This window comes from Helicoverpa zea, chromosome 30, assembly GCF_022581195.2.
Source record: "Helicoverpa zea isolate HzStark_Cry1AcR chromosome 30, ilHelZeax1.1, whole genome shotgun sequence".
NCBI classification, from domain to species: Eukaryota; Metazoa; Arthropoda; class Insecta; order Lepidoptera; family Noctuidae; genus Helicoverpa; species Helicoverpa zea.
The window spans coordinates 694,519-718,297 of record NC_061481.1 but is presented as its reverse complement, the minus strand read 5'-3'; the positions used below and the strand labels follow the sequence as shown (position 1 = coordinate 718,297).

The window sequence follows — 23,779 nt, the reverse complement described above, 5'->3', positions numbered from 1 at the left end:
ACCTCCTTAGAATAAACTCTTTGAAATGTTTTTTTTTTTTTCAAGGAAAGTGTGAATAAAAAAAAGACTTGTTGAAAATTTTAAAATTATACGTGACCAAGCACTTAAAGTGTGTAAGTATGTACAGGAATAATAAATTAGGCAGATATACATATATGTTTATTCATTCCGATAAGATTTTCCTAGCGACATTGACGAAAATTGACTAAGGTAATATATTTTTCAAGTTTAACCTCAAAATGTATGAGTGTAAACATAAATTTGTACTTTCACAGCTTGTAAGTACAGTTACGCATCATTTATTTCGACAGAACAGGTTTGTTTTAACTGCTAATTGGCAAACTTAACACAAGTTACATGAGAAACGGATTCTAAAAAACTTTCTTTCGATATCAAAATACGATAGCAAACTGTAAATATTTAAAGACATTTTTAAATAAACAAACTCAAGATAATATTCTTATCAAGTTCACATTTCACACTTTGAGTACGGTAATTAAACTTTAATGAGAATACGAAGTTTACTTTTCGTCAACAATTTTTTCAGACTTACCGGCCATTTCAGTAGTTTTTTACGCACTTATCGAAGGCACAGGCGCACTCCCGAATCGTGATTGGAGAAAGGGAAAATGTGTCCAAATAATTATTCAAAACTACGTCACAAAATATAATCAAAGCTGACTACACGTTAGATTTCCTGAGAAACCAATTTTTGACAATGATAGATAAACGTCGGTCGCCGGGTTGCGTAATGTCATTTTTTGTAATACCCGGTTAGAATTGTAAAAACTACTATTTTGTATCCAAATAAGCCAATGTACCTTGAACTGTTATTTAAGATTTTAATTTAATACTAACATTAGGCTAAGTTATACTAACACTAATATGGAGAAATCCGAAATAAAATATTTGAATTGAATTTAATTGAATAAATCTTTTACCCGACTGCCAAGAGGGGTTTTGATTTTTCACGCGTATCTTGTATGTATGTACGTAATATCACAAATTATATAATAGTTACTACGTAACAGATAAATCACTCTATACAAAAAAGTCCATACCTACTGTTATAAGCACCTACAAGTTCCCCAACTACCTACAAATTCCTAGCTGCGTTATAAAATGAACCTTAAAAGCTCGAGCGCTTGATTGTTATTCTAATGCGATAGCGCACAGTTCAGTGACCGCAACCGTGCCGTGGCCGTGCCGTGGGTTGCTTCTTACAATTTATTAATATTTAAGTAGGAAAACAAAATTACGCTTATTTTAAGATAGCCTTTTTTAAATTTTATAATCTTCCACGCCGATTTCGGCAACGGCGACCACTTCGACCCTAATGGCGTGCGTGTGCTCTCATGTGGCTGGAGTATCCAATTTTGTGCGTGAAAGTCCGCGCACACTGCGGACATGTCAGGGTACCAGCCACAAAGTTGTAGTTGATAGCTACAGGTGGTCGAGCTTTCAACTCAACTCGTTTGGCATCCAACTCAGAAAGCCGGCGTGCTTCAAAGTCAAAGACTTTGGCTATAACGCGGCTTCTCCAGTCCCTGCGGTTGGATGCCAGATTCTCCCACTGAGACGGGTCAATGGAACAGCTTTTCATGTGGCGCTTCAGCACATCCTTGTATCGCAGTAGCTGTCCGCCACGTTTCCGCTTGCCCTCCTGCAACTCGGAGTAGAGGATGCGCTTGGCCACTCTAGTATCTGGCATGCGCAGTACATGCCCGCACCAACGAAGCTGTCCCCTCATGAGGTATGCTTCAATGCCACCTACATTGGCTTCCCTCAACACTTCTGTGTTACGCACACGAGCAAACCAACGGATATTTAATATTTTGCGCAGACATTTGAGGTGGAAGCGGTCTAGTTGCTTGATGTGGCGTCGGTACGGTGTCCATGTTTCCGCTGAGTAGAGTATAAAAGGCAACACAACTGCCATATACACAGAGACCTTTAGGTCATGGGAGCTGAAGACCTTCTTGTCGAATTTGCCGAAAGCAGCGGCTGCAGCACAGTGTTCCACAGAACAGTCACCCACCCAACTGCGATTGTTAAACTTATTTCTGCCTTACATGGAATTAATTTAGTGACATTACTATAGTGTACAAGAATTTATGCAGGCAAAGATACGCTCTCTTTTTCTTCACTCTCGTAGTCTAATGGGACGACAATCCCACACTCAACCACCGGAGAGGTATTACAAACAGGACCGACATTTGCGTGCTCTCCAATGCACGGATGTATAAGTCACCAACTTTCAGACTTATTTACATACTTCCACCACGACTTAAAGTTCAAGAAAAAAAGGCTTGAAAGGTGACTGTTTCGTGTGCATGCAATATCTTGTGAAGTGGGATTTGTTATGTATGATGACGTAAATATGGTTCCCAATTACTACTAATCTGGTAGAATTAATGGTCCTTTTTAAAATTAACATTTTATCCGAAGAAGGGCACCTCGTGTGCGTTATAAAAGAAATAAAAGTATGAATTCATATTTTTGGATAATTGTATTGAACGAATCTATTAAAATCTTCATTTTGTTATTATAATATTAACTTTTATTTCGAACGCAGCCTATTTTACTCGAAGCCAAACATTGTTCGCGTTCCTTGACGTATATGCCGTAATCGAATGCATTGTTTTATCTCCATCACACTTTTCTCTAATAGAACAAAGAGAGACAAAACATGTTTCCCCAGCGATAAACTGTCAAACATGGTTTCTATGGCGAAAAAATTGAAAAAAGTTCGTTGACTCATTGTTTTCATAGTTTATTGCGTTTATATTTATTAATTCGTGTAAAGTGCACATAAACATGTCGAATTTCGATTTAAATTCGATCAATTCAGCGCTGTCTGATTCCGGCAGGCCGATTAGTGGCGTGGATTTTTCTGGAAAATCCTTAAAATTGGACACTGCTAACGATGGTATGTTTTGTGTTTTATTTTTGAATTTCCTCGTAATTATCGGCACATAATTAACAAAATTAGCATCAGTAGCTAATAAAACACATTATTGAAGCTTTTGATCAACATTTTACAATGTTTATCAAACATAACCTATATGTTTCTTCGTGTTATTTACGTAGTTGTAAAATCTATTTTTCCTTATAAATCGTCATGGCAACTAATAATACACTTAATTTATAGCACTTATATCCTTATTAATTCGTTATTAAGCACTTGTTGCTACTAGAAAGATGGTTTAACATTGAATTGTAAATATACGGCTTCTAAACGCGGCGTCACTCGTTTCAATGCAAACAAAATAGACATAGAATGCCTTTCAAGGATAATTTACTTAAATTTGGGCCCAGTAGTCAAAGTATTGTAATTCTATGCACCTTTAGTATCAATGAAACATTTATTTTATAAGAGAATGTCTTACTTAGAATTACTGCCGTGTTTGACCATGTTTTGTAAAATAGACTACAGTGTTTTGGAACGCACGTTGCGTTGGTGGGTCCTGCCTGTCATTTGAACATCTTTGGCAATTGTTACAGGTACTTAGAAGCCACTACTCAAAATATTTGGGTATATTATGTGCACATATAAGAGGCATTCAGTAGATAACCACTGAGAGTTAGTGGTTATCTATTGGAGTACTTATCTGAATCAAACTCAATCTCGTCCTTCCAGCACAACCCATCGTGGATGCCATCAATGCGTGCCCCGACCTTCAGTACCTCACGCTCACGGGCAATACCCTCGGCGTGCCGGCAGCCGAGGCTATATCCAAAGCGTTGGAGCATCATCCTGAGCTGAAGATAGCCAGGCTGTCTGACATGTTCACCGGCAGGATGAAGACTGAGATACCACCAGCTTTGGTAAGACTCATTTCAAACTAGGTGTTTTTCATGGTTCCATTTATAACCCAAGGAAACTTGAAGCCAGATACCCTTTGTTTCCATATGTAACTGGGTAAAAAGTTGCTAATCTCCTTTTTCAGGCTTTAGACTATCTATATCCTCCGAGCCTTTTTCCCAAACTATGTTGGGGTCGGCTTCCAGTCTAACCAGATTCAGCTGAGTACCAGTGCTTTACAAGAAGCGACTGCCTATCTGACCTCCTCAACCCAGTTAACCGGGCAACCCGATACCCCTTGGTTAGACTAGTGTCAGACTTACTGGCTACCCGTAACGACTGCCAAGGATGTTCAGTGACAGCCGGGACCTACAGTTTAACTTGCCATCTGAAACACAGTCATTGGTGTCTAAGATATACTTAGAAAGTACATACAAACTTAGAAAAGTTGCATTGGTACTTGCCTGACCTGGAATCGAACCCGCGCCCTCATACTCGAGAGGTTGGTTCTTTGCCCACTAGGCCACCACGACTTTAGACTATCTATGTAAGAAATCATTTCAATCAGTTTGGCTGTTTATTTGTGAAAGCGCAGTATCACATTTTTATTATTGGTTAGGGTTTGCGCACGCCATGTTGCATTCGCAAATGAAGGGGATATCATTTATCAATATTTGATTTATTGTTTAATCATGTCATCTACTTTCTGCAAATATTACTGCCAAGAGAGAGAATACATTCAGTAGTTATTGCGTGAAAGAGTAAATAATGTAAATTAAGAAAAAAATTGCATATTTGTACATACAATATTAGTGGGTTATGCAACTAGCGCTAAATGTTTCAAAGAGCTACATAGGCCCATAGTTTACATACATAAAAAAATATTAAACAATTTTAGTAGTATTTTAGTTTCTTTGAGTATGTATTTTCTGTTTACAGGCGGCCCTCGGAGATGGTATGATAACAGCCGGAGCCCGGCTCAGTGTGCTAGATCTGAGCGACAATGCGTTCGGGCCCATTGGTGTGGAGGGACTTGCTAAATTGCTGCAAAGTGATGTCTGCAGTGAATTGGAGGTGAGTCTAGCTGAATAGCCTTTTCCTATGTAAATATTGTTTATTCAAACTTGGCTGCAAAACAGTACTTTTTGAACATCAGGACAGCCCCTAAAACGCCCACCCTTCATCACTTTCTATGTGTAATTGCTGGGTAGAAGTGGCGCAACAAACTGCCCAGCAACACATGTCTGTCTATAGGTTACAAGAACCAAAATTCTAAGGAATTGTAGCTGAGTACCAGTGTGCCACATGGAGTGACGGTTTATCTCACCTTTGCAACACAGTTATATGTAGTGGTCAACAATCCTAATATCCATCTATCTGCCTAACTCTTTCCTAGATTTGTTGGCGTCGGGTTTCAGTCTAGATGCAGCTTAGTGCCGGTGTGTTATATCTTGTCTATATCTGTCTAACTGACTCTTCCTCAATCCTGTTACCCGGGCAACCTGATACTACATAGTAAGACTGATTGTCAGATTTTTTACTTCTGACTACCTTTAACGACTATCACAGGACTATGTTAGTTAAAAATGGTAGCTTCTAACAACCTGTAACCATTGCCGCCGCACGAAAATACTTAAAAATGGTATCTGCACACTCACGTTAAATTCCGAGCCGAGTCGCCGAGTCATATTCCGCATTAGTGCCGAGAATCCCCGGATAGGCGTGTACGTGAATGGGGATGGTTTTCGCGTATTCAAGCCTGAACCCAAATCATGTGGCACGACGCGGCGTATTTACAGTGTGTACATAGCCAAAACGCATCCATAGGAAACTGCTCGCTGATACTTTGTAATGCTGTTTTTTAATTTGTGATTTCAAAGTGTACACGAATTTTGCGTACTGCTCGCGTATAATTCGTAGCTTGGACGTGCACATGCATCTTTCCAATGTATACACGGTCAAATTTAACTATACAAAATTAATATTAGGTATAGCATTAAATAAAAATGGCTTTTGTATCTGAGTTTGTAGAAATCAACTTGTTTAAAAAATATACAAAAAAAAATAAATTAAAGATTGTATTATTTAGATGCTCGACGCTTTATTAATTGTGGGTGACTTAGTAATTTAGAAGGCAACATACATTTTTGGGGGCGAATAATGATAAAGAGAAGCCTGTTTAATTAGCACCCTTTAAATATTAATAATGCTCGTTAATTCATTAGAATAGATACACAGATACGATTATCAGTATAATAGAAAGAGAGGTCAAGAAATCAAAATGGCGAGCATGCAACTGCTCGCAAATAGATTGGAATTGTAAAGTTTTTCGCGCCTATTCCAATGTATACACGATTAGTTTGCATGCGGACTAGCACTGTATATTATGGAACAAAGCAAGATACTTTGGCCACTACAAAATATATGCGAGTATTTGCGTACTGCTGCTGTATACATCGGAAGACTTTGTATAAAAAGTGAATTACAATCTATTCGCGACTAGTTTCACACGCTTGCGTACTAGCCATGTACATACTGTAAATACGCCACGACGCGCAACAGTGTGGAGCCGCCTATAAAAACACAATGTGACGTACATTCACACACAATTATGACTCACACAATTTCCTGACAATTTGACAAAACATCTATACTAATCTATCTTTATTTACAGGAACTCAGACTAAACAACAACGGTCTAGGCATAACCGGGGGCCGTCTGCTAGCTAAAGCGCTCGCCTCACGTCCTCGTAGACTCAAGATATTCATAGCTGGTCGGAACAGGCTGGAGAATGATGGAGCCACGGCGCTGGCTAAGGTTTTCCAAGTAAGTCTATATTTTCCTTCTCGTCTCAATACATCCGAAAGTTGTCTGGAAGAGATCGCTCGCGATTAGACAGCCCATTATGTCGGTTACTTTAATTAAGTAGTTTAAAGATCAAAACTGTATAAAATTATGTGAATTATGTAAAGTATTAAATTACTACTATTCTATGTTGGTGTTGGCTTCCATCTAACTGGATGCAGCCGAGTACCAGTGTGCCATATGGAGCGACTGCCCTATCTGATCTCTTCTCAAGGCAACACAGTAATGTTTTGACTGGATGTCAGAATTTCTGGATTTTTAAATACAGTCTTTATTTATCTTGCCTTCCGAAACATACAAGGTGTTGATTTGCATTTGTGCCATAGTTCAGGAGGAGGACATACAATACGTAAATAATCGATTGGAATTACAGTAGATGGGAAATAACTAATATGCACTGCTTTTTTTGTCATTGTAATGTTGTGGTATTTCCTAAGTAATCCAATTTTATGAATGAAATTTATGAGTGATCGTTGCGTATGCTTTGTGTTTGCGTTTGTGTGAGGATGCAGCACGGTTTTAACGCCAGTAACATACGCGCCAAGTTTCAATAAGGCTAGATGACATTTACGGAATTCCGAAAAAAAATTAAAGAAAAAAAAATACGTACCAATTTTTTTATTGATTTGGGTCGAGAATCATTAGCATAATTACCTCCTTGAATATGGCACGGATGCAAATCAACAGCTTATATATACAACATAGGTACTCGTTATGTCAAGATAATCCATCCATGGAGCAACTTATGCTTTGCTTAAACCTTACGATCCATCGATAGAGCATAAGCTCCAACTTGAGCAGTTTTTAACACGCTTTTATAGGTTGACCTTTAATAAAATCTCATTTAACCATCTTCCAAGGATCGTAGCGCCATGTAAATTGTCAGCTCTATGTAGTTCTGATGAAAATACAATAATATGGTACTGTCGAACTGATCTGATGATGGAGCCGGAAGATATGAACTGGAACTTCTTGATGGATTTTGTATTTTTAACTATTACATAATTGAAAACATTTTTTTTTTCTTTTCCACAGAACATGGGCACACTAGAAGAGCTAGCGATGCCTCAGAACGGCATCTACCACGTGGGCGTCGCGGCGCTGTCCGACGCCTTCCGACACAACCCGAACCTCGCCCGGTTGAACCTTAACGACAACACCGTCGCTGCTAGAGGCGCCCAGGCTATCGCTGCTGCTCTACCCAAGTAAGGAAAACTGTTTATTATAATATGTTAAAGTAAATAGTATAAATAAAATGATAAGATAATAATAAAAGTGTATATCTATAAATATAATAATGTATAAGTAAATATATAACCTAAGATCAATTAAATAGTTTGTAAGACAAAATTGTATTGCTGCGCTGCTACATTCTATAACACCTATGTAAGACTTATGATCGCAATAAATATTTGAAGTTTAAAATAAAGCCCGGCGTTTGTTAACTTTTATTTAGAGCCTGTAGCGGTCCACTCTAAGACCACCTTCCCGGTGCTGCGGGATTGTTCGCGCTCATGACCGCGGCGCTGGTACATGGCGGGCTTAAGAAGGAACATGGCGGGGTTTACTCAGTAAGAGTCTAACACTCCCGAGCGCTGTTAGCAGCCCACAGAAGTCTTTTAATGAAATCAAAAAGTTCACTGATTATCTAAACTTCCTTCGTCCATCCGTTCTATCCCGGTACGGTCAGTAGTTCCCACGGGATGCGGGTGAAACCGCTGCCAAAAGCTAGTTTAACATATAAAATGTTTGTTACAGACTGAAAAACTTGAAGTGTATCAACTTTGGTGACTGTCTGCTCAAAAGTAAAGGAGCTTTGGCGTTGGCGAAGGCATTCAAAGAGAATTCATTACTTTTAGAGGTAAGATATTACTTTAAAACTAGCTGTTTTTTAGCCAACTTCACAAATAGGAAGGTTCGATGTAAATATTTTCATATGTCTTTTATACTTCGGCCGTTCAGAGAATGCGTTCCTGACACCTATCAGTTAGTCACGACTAGTGATGGGCACAACATAACACTGAGTTCGTTACCGTTCCTTCAAAATGAACCGCCGCATTATTTTAAGATTATTTTCGTTTTAAATTGGCGGAATCATTTGTTTTATATTTTAGTTATTTAAGTGGAAACCAAAAAAAGGTAATATTCATATAATAAAATTGTTTTATTTATTCTTTGTTACAAGTACATTGAATTGAATGTGCGAACAGAATATTAATCAGACTCCGATTTGCTTGAGGAGGTGGTGTCTTCATCATCATCTTCGCCTACATGTATAATTATATTATTATCAATAACATAATCAATCCTGATATCTCGGTCTAACAAAAGCCGGGTAATCAAATAAAAACAGATCGAAAACACTTGAAAAACGTGGTCTATGCGCACGAAACGACAACGGACGACTGTTTTAGCGTCACAAAATGGCGGCCCATAACGCCATTTGGGGTTACCATTTTTAATCTAAGTATAAAAATGCGGTTTGGTCATAGTTTTATTTTTATATTTCATAAACGTTATAATTAAGTCTTATAGTCCATTATTTTCCAATTCTTAAAAAGAAAATCAAAACGTATTATTTTATATTATAACTGTATAAGAACAGATTACGATACTTGCCTGTTATTTTTAGCACAGCACTACAAAATATAAACCGCTGACATAACCTTGTAATAGCGCAGTATAGATTTAGAAAAATATTGTTTACCAAGTTATTTGACACTCAGTTTGGCACAAAATTATAACATTCATTGATTATTGATATAATAATGTTGTTTTAATGCTCCTCAATTGTTAAAACGGTAAACAACCAGCAAAAATATTTTTATCGTAACTGCAACGCCATTGCAAAGTTACGTCGTCAGTTCAATCGCGACGTGTCAGGAACGCATTCTCTGAATGGCCGAACTATAACCCATAGTATTAGCGTATGTTGATAGTATTAGTGTATTCTGATCTTATACTTTCATTTATTTACTTTGTGTGCTAACAGCAATATATAACAAAATACTTATAAAAAATAAACCTATTTATATAAAATGTTACAGTTATGTGAACACATCACTTAATAATTCTACTTTTTAAGTAAAACAATCCCCCCCTATGTCATATTTCGAGATTTTTTAAAGGACCCCGCAGTTTCGAGTCTCACGTGATTAAAAGACGGCCCCGTCAAAAATATAACTAAGTTTGATTCTAGTTGCCCAATTCAAAGGTAGCTTCCAATGGAGAACGGGCAAGAAACTCTATGGTTACTCTTTGAAAATAATATGGTATTCAAGTTTGTATGTATTGACAGATACAAACAAGGTGACAGCATGCGAAGATCATGTAGAATCGCAAAGACAAATGAGGATAAAAATAGTTTTAATAAATATTTTCTTTATTTCCAGTCTCTAGATCTCAGTCACAACGAGATAGGACGTGAGGCTTGCATGGAAATAGTGGACGCCGTCACAGCGCTACCCGACAGCGCGGACAGGCTCAGCAGAGTTGTTCTAGCCGGTGAGTACTACGTCATCATCTCCCGAGCCTTTTCCCAACTATGTCGGGGTCGGCTTCCAGTCTAACTGCATGCAGCTGAGTACCAGTGTGCCACAAGGAGCGACTGCCTATCCGACCTCCTCAACCTAGTTACTGGCAAACTTACTGTCTTCTGACTACACGTAACGACTGCCAAGAATGTTCAATGACAGCCGTGATTATAGTTTAACGTGCTATGAGAAACATTTCTGTCTAAGATATACTCAGAAAGTACAAAGAAACTTAAAGTTGCATTGGTACTTGCCTGACCTGGAATCCAACACAGTCATACTTGAGAGGTTGGTGCTTTACCCATAAAGCTACCACGACTTTGCTTTCAATATGGGTATCACATTAAAGTTTTATTGCTTATGTTAATTTACCGATCCAATAGTAAGTTTCTCAATTTAGCGTACCTATATCGTATTTTAATATGTTTTATATAAATGTTTTTTCACAGGTAACAGTCTCGGCGGAGCAAACAACAAGAAGATAATGAGAGACAAATTGGGTGCTTCCGCTGAATTGAGCGACGGGGAAGGCAGTGACGATGAATGTAAGTTAATCGAACACGATTTTAGACATTAAATAAGTAAAAGTAAAATTAACTAAAAATGGGAGGTCGCATCGTGATATGGGAGTAAAAACACAACAATGTCGAGATCACAGTGTACAATATTATATACTGATTGGGTATCGTATGATCTTTTTCTGTAGCTAAATAAAATATAGCCTATGTTTCCTGGGGATAGTGTAGGCATAGAATTTCGAGTATTGTTGAGTAGGTCCTGAAATAACGCGTTCCGTATTAGTTATTGAAAAAACACACTCCGCCTTACATTTACATTTGAGATGGAGATAACCTAGTTTACATAAGGGTGAACAACTTTAAAATAAAAACAAGCGATGTTACCATTCCCGAAAGGGGTTGACGTTTTGACCCCAGAGGGGGTTTGACATTTTGACCCCAAAAAAGGGGTTGACATTTTAAGCCCTTGGTACTCTTTTATAAAATGTATAGTCATTTTTTTATGTACTCATTTTGATTATTTCTTTCTCCCAGACGTAACAGATTCAGAAGAAGAGAACTCCAATTCAGAAGAAGAAGAAGATGATGAGTCACAGAATTCAGAAGACAGTGCTACAGAGGACGCTCAGCATGACACACTCACCAACTTTGCGGATACCATCGCACTGGACACATCAGGTGAGACCTTAGCCGGGGCTGCGGGATTGTTCGCGCGAGTTACCGCGGCCCTGGTACATACGCGGCCTACGACGGAACACGACGGTTTTTAGTCAGTAAGAGTCTGACACTCCCTCACCGCTGCTAACCTACAGCGGGAGCATTTGATGATTTTTGACGTCGTTAAAAAAAAAGGGTAAGACCATAGCCTAGACTGTTTAACCGACTTCCCAAAAAGGAGGGGGTTCTCAATTAAGATGAGGAATCACAATGAACAACACAAGGAGAAGGAGTGCCATGGTATCAAGTTTGTTGATACCATTGCACTGGACACTTCAGGTGAGTATCATCTGTCTAGCCCTTTCCCAACTATGTTGGTGTTGGCTTCCAGTCTAACAGGATGTAGCTGAGTACCAGTGTGCCACAAGGAGCGACTGCCTATCTGACCTCCTCAACCCAGTTATCTGTGTAAACCGATGCAGCTTGGTAAGACTGGTTGTCTGACTTACTTGCTTCTGATTACTCGTAACGACTGCCAAGGATGTTCAATGACAGCCGGGACCTACAGTTTAACGTCATCCGAAACAGCTTAGAAAAGTTGCATTAGTACTTGCCTGTCCTGGAATCGAACCTACGTCCTCATACTTGAGAGGTTAATTCTTTACCTACTAGGCCACCATATGTAGCCTTCTGCTAGCGGTTTCACCCGCATGAACCTTTACACGAACCTGGATAAAAGTGGCCTAAAGCCTTCCTCGATAAATAGGCTACCTAAGGGTGCGTCTACATCTGGCGAATGCGCAGCTCGCGAGCCGTTTGCGCAGGCGGCGCGCGACGTCTGCCACCTTCGATAGTACTGAGCCAATATACGGAACTGTAAGGGCGAGAACTGAGTGCGCGCAGATCGCGCGCCGCTCGCGCGCTCTATACGAGCCTTGCGTGAGTTGCGCTAAAGACAAGCACTAAACTGTTGCAGTGACTGCACGCGCGCAGTGAGCAGGCAGTGAGCAATCGGCTCGCGTGCTGCACATTTGCGGCACATTCGCCAGGGCCCCGATTCTCCTAAGTTAATAATGTCAAAATCTAATAGAAATCGAATCGCAATATGATCGTAATAGCAGTTTTAACCATATCGGGCATTCTGCTACTAATAAAAGACCAATCGTATTCGATTGACATTTGATTGGTGTGCGATTGGTCTGCTATTTTGATGATTTTGGTCTATACGGTAGTTTGCTGTACAATCATTTTGCAATCGTAAATCATTTGCAGACATAATGATTCATTATTGAATGACAGAAAAGGATAAAAACGTTTATTTCAAAGAAAAAATAGCGGAATGCCACATACGCTTCAATCGTAATCGAGTCGGGATTGGATCTCAGTCGAATCGAGTCGAACGTCAATCGAAGGTCGCTTAAGTAAAATTAGGAGAATCGGGCCCCTGATGTGGACGCACCATAACACTGAAATATTTTTCAAATCGGACCAGTAGTTCCTGAGATACCAACAAACTCTTCAGCTTTTTAATATTAGTATAGATTTACTAATATTTGTATTTATTTTCAGGTGTACAAGAAATAGAGACGGATGTAGGAAGGTTTTTAGCACAGCCTACATTAGAAAACTTAGAAAAGCTAGGACCAAATGCTGCCGATGTTATTGATGTACATTTACAGGTAATTCTACAAAACTTTATTCCATTTGAATAGGCACTTAAGATAACAAATTTTGATAAGACTTTTTACAAGCACATATCAAACACAGAAATGAATAAATGGCTCAATTGATTTAGTTACTGTTATTTTTCGACTCATTGATTTTTAAATTGGAACTACTACCCATACCGGGATAAAATATATATTTCTGAAAGAATTTTTAAAATCGGTTCAGTAGTTTCGGAGCCCTTTACACAAACAAACAAACAAAAATATTCGTTTAGACTTCTGCCAGCGGTTTTGCTCGCTTCTGAGAGAACTAATTCCCGCACGTGAATAAAATGAGTCTCTATGATATTCTAATATTTCAGCTATATATATTATTGCGAAGTTTCATCAAAATCCATTTAATAGTTTTTGTGGCAACGAGTTACAAACATAAATATATATAGTTAGAAGAATTCTCATATGTATTTTTTCTTACAGTCAATAAAAGAACCCGCAGCCATGATACAAGCGTACGTCGACGCGACATTCTGCGTCGCCGGCCTATCTGAGAACGCGACCGCATCACAAATAGCCGAGCAATTGTTCCCTATATTAATCTCCCGGGCTACAAGAGCCCCGGCCAGCGCGTGGCTACTAGCCAATTCGTTTCTGACAGCACTGGCGCTTATCAAGGTAAGGAAACGCCTAGCCGTTTTGTTATTCAGTTAGTCATTTTGTCAATTGCCTAGTCTGATTATTGGCCTAGCCATTTCGTTATTGGCCTAGTCATTTTACCTTTGACCTATTCTAAATGAATAGCCTAGTCATTTCGTTATTGGCCTAGTCATTTTGTCTTTGTCCTAGTCATTTTGTCATTGGTCTAGTTATTTTATCATTGACCTATTCATCTCATCATTAGCCTAGCTATATAATTATTGGCCTGGTAATTTCAGTCAGGCTAGTCATTTCATCAATGGTTTAGGCGTATCACAAATTTCATTATCATGCTAGTAATTTAGTTAATGAGGGCTACCGCGTATGAAATCGCCGCTAGAGGCGCTTGTGTAGCGTGAGGTCTTCGAAACGTCAAATGCCACTGTTTGTTTACGCGCGAGGGTTTATATTTCTAATTAAATTAATATTGTGAATATTTAACAATACTTTCGATTAATTATGGCAAATACAGATCAGAGTTCTATAAATGTCACTGCTTTGACACTCTTTAATCTTTCGGAAACTTATGTACGCATTTGTTTTTCGAGCGAAACGGCACTGCGCAACACTGTGGCATCGCCAATACGTTCACACTATAGTTCTATTGTATTACATATGATCTAATATAATCATTTAATGTAGCTATAAGTTTTTGCGTTTAACGCAATGTCTTTTCGTCCGACATACCTCAGTGCCTCAAGACGAAAGTCTTCAACCAATGTGTGTTACTCTCACTATCGGCCTCATCTCAAAGCTCAAAGTCGCTCAACGAGCTATGGAGAGGGCTATGCTCGGTTTTTCTCTACGTGATCGAATCCGAAACGAGGAGATCCGTAGACGAACCAAAGTCACCGATATAGCCCACCGGATTAGCAAGTTGAAGTGGCAATGGGCAGGCCATATTGCTAGCAGAGCAGATGGCAGATGGGGCCGAAAAGTGCTGGAGTGGAGACCACGGACTAGCAAGCGCAGCGTAGGACGTCCACCAACAAGGTGGACAGACGACCTTGTGTCGGTCGCCATCGACGCTGGATGCAGGTCGCCTCCAACAGGCATCTGTGGAGATTTAAGGGGGAGGCCTATGTTCAGCAGTGGACGTCCGCCGGCTGAGATGATGATGATGATGATGATGACAAGTTTTGGCGCTCATAATACGAACTTTGATTGCCATAGTTTAGGACCTCACGCTACAGTTGCGCCATCTGGTGAAACAAAAACGGTAGCCCCCATTACCTAGTCATCTGATCGTTGGCCTAATAGTTTTCTTGTTCACAGTCTGAAGAGAAACCTCAACGCCTGAAATGGTCTCTCCCTCCATGCTACCGCTTCGTATCACGACAGCTGCTCAGCCCGCACGTGCCGCCCGCCCTGCGCGACACGCTGCGCTTCTTCGCGCACTCCAAGCGCGGCGCAGCACCGCTCGCCGACATGCTGTGTCAGTAGGTGAGCCCAAGCAGCAAGCTAGCTAGCACACACACTCCAAGCGCGGCGCAGCACCGCTCGCCGACATGCTGTGTCAGTAGGTGAGCCCAAGCAGCAAGCTAGCTAGCACACACACTCCAAGCGCGGCGCAGCACCGCTCGCCGACATGCTGTGTCAGTAGGTGAGCCCAAGCAGCAAGCTAGCTAGCACACACACTCCAAGCGCGGCGCAGCACCGCTCGCGGACATGCTGTGTCAGTAGGTGAGCCCAAGCAGCAAGCTAGCTAGCACACACACTCCAAGCGCGGCGCAGCACCGCTCGCGGACATGCTGTGTCAGTAGGTGAGCCCAAGCAGCAAGCTAGCTAGCACACACACTCCAAGCGCGGCGCAGCACCGCTCGCGGACATGCTGTGTCAGTAGGTGAGCCCAAGCAGCAAGCTAGCTAGCACACACACTCCAAGCGCGGCGCAGCACCGCTCGCGGACATGCTGTGTCAGTAGGTGAGCCCAAGCAGCAAGCTAGCTAGCACACACACTCCAAGCGCGGCGCAGCACCGCTCGCGGACATGCTGTGTCAGTAGGTGAGCCCAAGCAGCAAGCTAGCTAGCACACACACTCCAAGCGCGGCGCAGCACCGCTCGCGGACATGCTGTGTCAGTAGGTGAGCCCAAGCAGCAAGCTAGCTAGCACACACACTCCAAGCGCGGCGCAGCACCGCTCGCGGACATGCTGTGTCAGTAGGTGAGCCCAAGCAGCAAGCTAGCTAGCACACACACTCCAAGCGCGGCGCAGCACCGCTCGCCGACATGCTGTGTCAGTAGGTGAGCCCAAGCAGCAAGCTAGCTAGCACACACACTCCAAGCGCGGCGCAGCACCGCTCGCGGACATGCTGTGTCAGTAGGTGAGCCCAAGCAGCAAGCTAGCTAGCACACACACTCCAAGCGCGGCGCAGCACCGCTCGCGGACATGCTGTGTCAGTAGGTGAGCCCAAGCAGCAAGCTAGCTAGCACACACACTCCAAGCGCGGCGCAGCACCGCTCGCGGACATGCTGTGTCAGTAGGTGAGCCCAAGCAGCAAGCTAGCTAGCACACACACTCCAAGCGCGGCGCAGCACCGCTCGCGGACATGCTGTGTCAGTAGGTGAGCCCAAGCAGCAAGCTAGCTAGCACACACACTCCAAGCGCGGCGCAGCACCGCTCGCGGACATGCTGTGTCAGTAGGTGAGCACCATCCTCCGAGCCTGCACACAACTATGTTGCGGTCGGCGCGCAGTCTAACCGGGTGCAGCTGAGTACCAGTGTGCCACAAGGAGCGACTGCCCTATCTGACCTCCTCAACCCGATACCCCTTGATTAGACTGGTGTCAGACTTACTGGCTTCTGACTACCCGTAACGACTGTCAAGGATGTTCAATGACAGCCGGGACCTACAGTTTAATATACTTAGAAAGTACATACAAACTTACAAAAGTTGCATTGGTACTTACCTGGCCTGGTATCGAACCCGCGCCCTCATATTCAAGAGGTTGATTCTTTGCCCACTAGGCCACCTTTCCCATTGATATACAAAAACCAAAGTGTCCTCAAACATTAATTCTGACTCTTTCTATAAGGTACAAGCATACGTTATTGCAAGTTCAATTTTACGCGAATCGCTTAAATTCGTTATTACAACGCACTGTAGTTAAAGCAATAAAATTTTATAAGACAAAGCAAATGAGCGCACAATTTTGAATATTGCGCTCATTTAGTGGGGACGTTTTTGAGCCGTTGAGTGTGCATCTTGGGTTTTTTGTATATCAATGCTTTTTCCCAATTATGTTGGGGTCGGCTTTCAGTCTAACCGGATGCAGCTGAGTACCAGTGCTTTACAAGGAGCGACTGCCTATCTAACCTCCTCAACTCAGTTACCCGGGCAACACAATACCCCTTGGTTAGACTGGTGTCAGAGAAATTGCTACTTGTTGCTGGTACTTTTATTGTTTTTCATACAAAAGCAATATAAATTGGCTATCTAACACTCAATTCCTGAGATTACCTTGACCAAAAAAACTTCAGCTTTATAATATAACTAGCTTTTGCCCGCGACTTCGTTCGCGCGGAATAGTGACTTCCGGCATATTTTTGGTTTGACCAATAGATGGCGCTATATGTCCCGAATAAATATTTTTTATTTTTATATTTTTTTTTTAAATAAAAACTATCCTATGTCCTTTCTCAAGTTCCAAACTATGTCTGTACCAAATTTCACACAAATCGGTTCAGTAGATTAGGCGTGAAGAAAAGACAGACAGACAGACAGACAGATAGGCAGACAGAGTTACTTTCACATTTATAATATTAGTTAGGATTTTTATTATATTTTTTCTTTTGCAGGTTCCAAAACTGACTTTCAAGCAGACAGAAGTACCTTTTAACTTGTAATACATATTTGTAAGATATCGCATTGACCACCAAATTGTAATACAAGCATTTTGTTATCATAATAATTTATTGTATTTAACTGAACTAGAGAAAATAATAATAAGATCGTTTCGACTTATTGCCACATACATCTATTACATGTCTTGGGTCATTTTAACTTTCAATAGTATAGATTAAATACTGTACTCCATTTAAGTAGGTACAATCTTGATGTATTTTTATTTGAAATAAAATATCAATGTAGCTACAATAATAACAGTTACTTTATCAATTTCTTGATATAACAAAGAATAATGATTTTTTGCAAGATATAAGTCAAGTTGAAGCCAAGCCAGTAAGTCTGACACCAGTCTAACCAAGGGGTATCGGGTTGCCCGGGTAACTGGGTTGAGGAGGTCAGATAGGCAGTCGCTTCTTGTAAAGCACTGGTACTCAGCTGAATCCGGTTAGACTGGAAGCCGACCCCAACATAGTTTGGGAAAAAGGCTCGGAGGATGATAAGTCAAGTTGAAATATTTACAATAAAAATTATAACTATGTAAACTATATTTACTTACTTAAAATTATTATCTACAACTAAAGATCTATATACATAGAATAAATGAAACGAATTTATCACTTGAATCACTATTTACAGCAGTAGTTTATTTGTTTGATATGTATTTGTGTAAAAAAACATATCAAGATAATAAACATATCTATAGTCGAGTGCCTACTCAAATGGAGTATACTCTTTTATATCTGAATTTACTCAGTAATAGTTCAAACATGTTCAGGAATAAATACTTTTTATATACACAATTTGTAAATAATTTGCTTAGAAGTACAGGATTCTGTGGTGTTCACTAAATTACATATGAACTGTAATTCATAACGAGAGCAGTGTGCTGTGCACGCGAAGACGGCTGTTTTATGACTAATTTAGTTATTAATTAAAGATATTACACTTTTGTATTTTAGTTCTTTTATTTTTCTACCCTTTTTCGTAATACTTTTTTTCGGCTTCCGTCCTCGTTCTGAGAAAACTACTGCTCGTACCGGGATAAAATATAGCCTATCTTACTTTCGGAGCCATAACAATAAAATAGTTTCATCTCTGTTGTGTTCATCCTACCAGGGGCCCGATTCTCCTAATTTTACTTAAGCGACATACGATTCACGTTCGACTCGATTCGACTGAGATCCGATCCCGACTCGATTACGATTGAAGCGCATTCCGCTATTTTTTCTTTGAAATAAACGTTTTTATCCTTTTCTGTCATTCAATAATGAATCATTTTGTCTACAAATGATTTACGATTGCAAAATGATTGTACAGCAAACTACCGTATAGACCAAAATTACCAAAATAGCAGACCAATCGCACACCAATCAAATGTCAATCGAATACGATTGGTCTTTTATTAGTAGCAGAATGCCCGATATGGTTAAAACTGCTATTACGATCATATTGCGATTCGATTTCTATTCGATTTTGACATTAACTTAGGAGAATCGGGCCCCTGTATCTCTATAATTACCATCCGATGATTAGGATCCGATAATTAGGATATTGCCTGCATAACGTTTTACCCTCATGCCACACACACAGTTTCCTTTCCCGCCTACTGGCCATAGTGGAAAGTAATATACCGGGTATAACTGACCAAAGTCTATGCATTCAATGAGACGACAGATATTTTTTTTTTGGCTCGCAGTTCAGCACTAAGCGACTGCGTTAGGGCCGGCGGGTTATTCCCGCTCGGTAACACCCTTTCATCAACACTGTTGACGATCGGGAAAAATAAGTTTCGTTCGTTCACAGCGTTGACGAACGCTACTTATTATTTTAGTGTAAAATGGTTATTATGCACATGATAAGGCCACTTTTATTTTCTAATTAATTGTGTTTTAAAAGATCTAACATAATCCATTAAAACATTTTAAAAATCCATGACATTTTATTTCCATATTTTTAAAATAAAAACCAGCATTCATGGACACTGCGAACGAATGAAACTTTTTTTTTCCGATCGTCAACAGTGTTGACAAAAGGGTGTTACCGAGCGGGAATAACCCGGCGTGGCACGGCAGGGCACGGCCAAGGATTTTAATGCTAATTAAGTTATTTTGAATCTTATTTCAATGAGTTTAGAATCTATGTTACTTTATTTGTATACCACGAAGCCGCGACGTGCCGCAGGATGCCACGCCATGACGCGACGTGCCGCAGGGCATGATGAGACGTATGGGACACTTAGGGGTCGAGGAATTATGATTGATAGCTAGTTGATATAAGGTTAAAACTTGTACAGCATTTCGGTGCGCAAAACTGATGAATGCCAGAGTGGCTGGGCTTTCAGATGGATGCCACGGCATGCCACTGCACGCCGCGGAATGCCACTGCACAACCTGCCATGTCATGCCATGTCAGTGAGCGCCGGCCCTAATTATTAGGATTATTAGGATATCGGCTCGCTTGCCTGTATAACGTCTCCATGCCACAAACACAGTTTCCCGCCAACTAACCATAGAGAGTAGGTATAGTGTGCATTCTCCGCGTCTATGCATTTAACGAGATGACAGATAAAATATAATGCAATGTGGGACTCTTTTCACCGTACTGCTAGAAAGAGGTGGTTATTTCTTATATAGTTTACCTATCTAGACACATTTTTGCTTACCCTATTCTAATAAACGAAAGTCTAAATGATAAACGTTCAGAAACAGATTAAAACATAATAATTCGTGATCTATTTCACATTGCGATTTAAGACGAAAGAAATCATGCCATCATGACATTGACAATGACAGCAAATTATAACCTCAAACAAAAAGAAGCAGGTATTATTCGTGTTTATTTTGTAAATAAACTAACTAACATTTTAAGAATAATAAGTAAGTAAGGATATACATCTTATTTATAAGGTACGCTTAGGATAGTGAATACTTTCTCAAAGTTCCCATTAATATAAATACAAGGCAATCCTACAAAAGGAATTTTTGTCCGTATTTAGTAAGTAAACTTTTGCATTATTTTTTGTAAAATGCTCCTGATTGAATAGTTACATTGAACAAAAAAAACCAAGACTAGCCACTGACTCATTTCTCCGGGCCAGTGGTCTAGTAGACCACTGGCCCGGATACCTTTCAAATGAATCACTCTATGTACCTACTGGTATAAACCGCCTAAATATCCATGCAATAATTTTACCGCTAACAAACCTACAGACAGACGCAGGAAACACTTTGGTTCATTCATCTCCCGAGCATTTTCCCAACTATGTTGGGGTCAGCTTCCAGTCTAACCGGATGCAGCTGAGTACCAGTGTGCCACAAGGAGCGACTGCCTATCTGACCTTCTCAACCCAGTTGTCTGGCAACCCAATACCCCCTTGGTTAAACTGGTGTCAGACTTAGACTTACTGGCTTCTGACTACCCGAAACGACTGCCAAGGATGTTCAATGACAGCCGGGACCTACAGTTTAATGTGCCATCCGAAACACAGTCAATTAGTTATGTGCTACTAATAAACATCATAGTTAACCTTCTTTTTAAGGATTCCGTACCCAAAGGGTAAAACGGGACCCTATTATTTTCGCTTTTCTGTCCGTCCATCCGTCTGTCTCATGAACCGTGATAGTTAGAGCTGAAATTTTCATAGATGTATTTTTGTTGCCGCTATAACAACAAATACTGAAAACTAGAATTAGATTAATATTTTGGGTGCTCCCATTATAACAAACATGTTTTTTTTCAGTTTTATAAATCATGTTATGGAACCGTTTGTGTGCGAGCCTGACTCGCACTTGGCCGGTTTTTAAATACTTTAATGCATTATTTATTACTGTTTTCAGCCCACAAAAAAAAAATGGCAGGGCCACTAAACCTCCACCTACATTTCGGCGGTGGAGCTGAACTACTATTTGATAAGATTAAGAAGAGGGAAATAGAGTTGCCAGCACTAAAAAAGTATTTACCAGATAGTAGTAATGATAAGTGGACTATAAGAGAGCTGTTGTTATGGATAAAAGATAACTTGTTGAGAGAGAGGGAAGAGCTGTTTTTACAGGTAAATATCTTTTTTGACATGTTAAACTTATAAACTATCTGTCCAATTTGAAAAAATATTTCATCATCATCATCAGCCTATCGCAGTCCACTGCTGGACATAGGCCTCTCCAAGTGCACTGAGATCTATTTTCGGCTTCTCGCTTCAAAAAAATATTTCAGTGTCTGATAATGTATTATTCAGGTGTGAAACCGTTAGCCTATGCCTTTCCTTTGTAAATGGGCTCCAGTAGTTCTTGAATTTTGTGCATTCAAACAATCTCTTCAACTTTATAATAATAGTATAGATGTCAGAATGTGATTACCAGATGATTAAATGAATGTAAAAAAGTACATAATACTTTAATGAAAATTACATAACTAGCTTCTTAGTAATAGTGAGTGCCCTTGTGTCTGCGCAAATGCTTGTGCACTATATATGTCCTGTGCAGCTGGCTGATCTCCTTATATAAGAACAGCCGCCGTAGCCGATAATTGGCTGGCAGGACATCGTCATCATCAGCGTAGCTTTCCAACAGTGAAAGAATTTTTCAAATTGGTTCAATAGTTTCAAAGCCTTTCGGGTATAATGTATTTAGTTCTAAGATTAACTTGTATTTCTCATATTAAGTGAATTGTATTCTTTTTTGGGAAATAAATGTCTTAAACCGTAAATGAACAAAAAAATATTCCTTTTTATTATACATAGATAGATAGATTTATTTTTTAATGTACACCAAGAAAATTAACAACACAGGACATCACAATACACAAAGAACAGTACATTTGGCGGTCTTATCGCTAATAATAATTAGCGATTTCTTCCAGACAACCTTTGGATGGAGTTTATCTGTTGATCACAATGAAAACTATATTAAAAATTATATTGGTATACATTACTTTACTACATTAAATAATTAAAATAATTTATTATATTCCATTCCAGGGTGACTCAGTCCGGCCCGGCATACTAGTCTTAATCAACGATGCAGACTGGGAGTTATACGGAGAGCTAGAATATGAGCTGCAGAACAATGATACGATCATGTTCATATCTACTTTACATGGCGGTTAAGATTAATTAGTAACTGTATTTATTTGTATTAAATAAGCTTTTTATATATTAAATTGTGTGTTTTTATTTAAAAAAGTATGATTAGAAAACTATTTGAGTAGGCACTGTACTAAAAGTAAATAATCTTGACGAGCGACTAGCTATCTGACCTTCTCAACACAGTTGGCTGGCTGTCAGAATTTCTGGCTCCTGACTACTTGTAATGACTGTCCAAGTTATACAAACAAAAAACAGCAATTTCCGAAATAAAAAAAATCAAAATCAAAAATCAAAAGTCATTTATTCAAACTTGGCTGCAAAACAGCACTTTTCGAACGTCAAAAAAAAAAAAAAAATTACAAAAGACAGCCCCCAAAACGCCCACCCTTCACCTTCACTTCAAAAGAAGGCATATTAAATAAAATCCGGAGGAAGTCGTCATGGCAAGATGGTCTCCTATCCACAGGTTGACCGCGCCAAGCTATGACCATCCCACGTGGCTATTACTTAGCCAAAAGCTCTTTTCCTATAATTCTAATCCCATCTTAATCGTCGTCATCATCATCTCAGGCATAGGACGTCCACTGCTGAACATAGGCCCCCTTAGATTTCCACAGATACCTGTTGGAGGCGACCTGCATCCAGCGTCTTCCGGTGACCTTTATAAGGTCGTCTGTCCACCTTGTTGGTGGACGTCCCATCTTAATACTTATTTTTTTTGTTCAAACGTCGGTATTCTTCATTACCTATTGTCCTTTATTCTTATAACGTCACCCTTAAATGAATTTAAACAGTGATTTCATGTCGACATAGAAAATATTAACTATACGAGTAGAATGCTAATTATTTCTGAATAATCATTGTATGAGTTTGTTTCGTCAAGATAAAATGGCCTACATGTACCCTTAATTGGTTTAGCCAGCCCGTTTCATGGAATTATAATAAAAAAACTGCCAGGGACGTATTTAAAAATAAATAAAGATTTTTTTTATTGGCACAAAATAAAATTAGCTACTAAATAACTAAAAATATACCACAAATATATAACGAGGGGCTCGATTCTGCTAATTCTACTTATGCGACATAAATACGACTGATATCCAACTGGAT

At 39.8% G+C, this 23,779-nt stretch overlaps 3 protein-coding genes across 6 annotated transcripts in view; 2 read left to right on the top strand and 1 right to left on the bottom strand.

Annotated features, from left to right (window-relative positions):
- Positions 1 to 739, bottom strand: part of LOC124644467 (cytoplasmic aconitate hydratase-like) — a 59,441-nt gene extending 58,702 nt beyond the window's left edge. Inside the window, exon 1 of the mRNA XM_047183832.1 lies at positions 554 to 739. Within this exon, the coding sequence (XP_047039788.1) occupies positions 554 to 560 (7 nt within the window). The 5' untranslated portion in view covers positions 561 to 739. The remainder of the gene's footprint in view (positions 1 to 553) is intronic.
- A 1,976-nt stretch (positions 740 to 2,715) lies between these two features.
- LOC124644574 (ran GTPase-activating protein 1) lies at positions 2,716 to 18,539 on the top strand. Its single transcript, XM_047184040.1, has 13 exons — positions 2,716 to 2,929; positions 3,641 to 3,828; positions 4,745 to 4,879; positions 6,480 to 6,632; positions 7,707 to 7,876; positions 8,430 to 8,532; positions 10,064 to 10,175; positions 10,654 to 10,749; positions 11,257 to 11,400; positions 12,949 to 13,058; positions 13,524 to 13,718; positions 15,015 to 15,182; positions 17,538 to 18,539. Exons 1-12 carry the CDS (start codon positions 2,818 to 2,820, stop codon positions 15,180 to 15,182), a joined length of 1,686 nt encoding a protein of 561 aa, XP_047039996.1. The 5' UTR covers positions 2,716 to 2,817; the 3' UTR covers positions 17,538 to 18,539.
- Positions 18,540 to 20,347: 1,808 nt separating this feature from the next.
- On the top strand, positions 20,348 to 22,743 carry LOC124644510 (ubiquitin-related modifier 1 homolog). 4 transcript variants are annotated; one of them, XM_047183935.1, is made up of 3 exons: positions 20,348 to 20,408; positions 21,423 to 21,637; positions 22,562 to 22,743. In XM_047183935.1, the coding sequence occupies exons 1-3, from the start codon at positions 20,360 to 20,362 to the stop codon at positions 22,688 to 22,690; spliced, it is 393 nt and encodes a 130-aa protein (XP_047039891.1). In that variant the 5' UTR covers positions 20,348 to 20,359; the 3' UTR covers positions 22,691 to 22,743. The 4 variants fall into 4 exon arrangements, with proteins under 4 accessions (XP_047039891.1, XP_047039890.1, XP_047039893.1 ...); XM_047183934.1 differs by having other exon boundaries at positions 20,354 to 20,462; XM_047183937.1 differs by having other exon boundaries at positions 20,377 to 20,492.
- Positions 22,744 to 23,779: the final 1,036 nt, after the last annotated feature.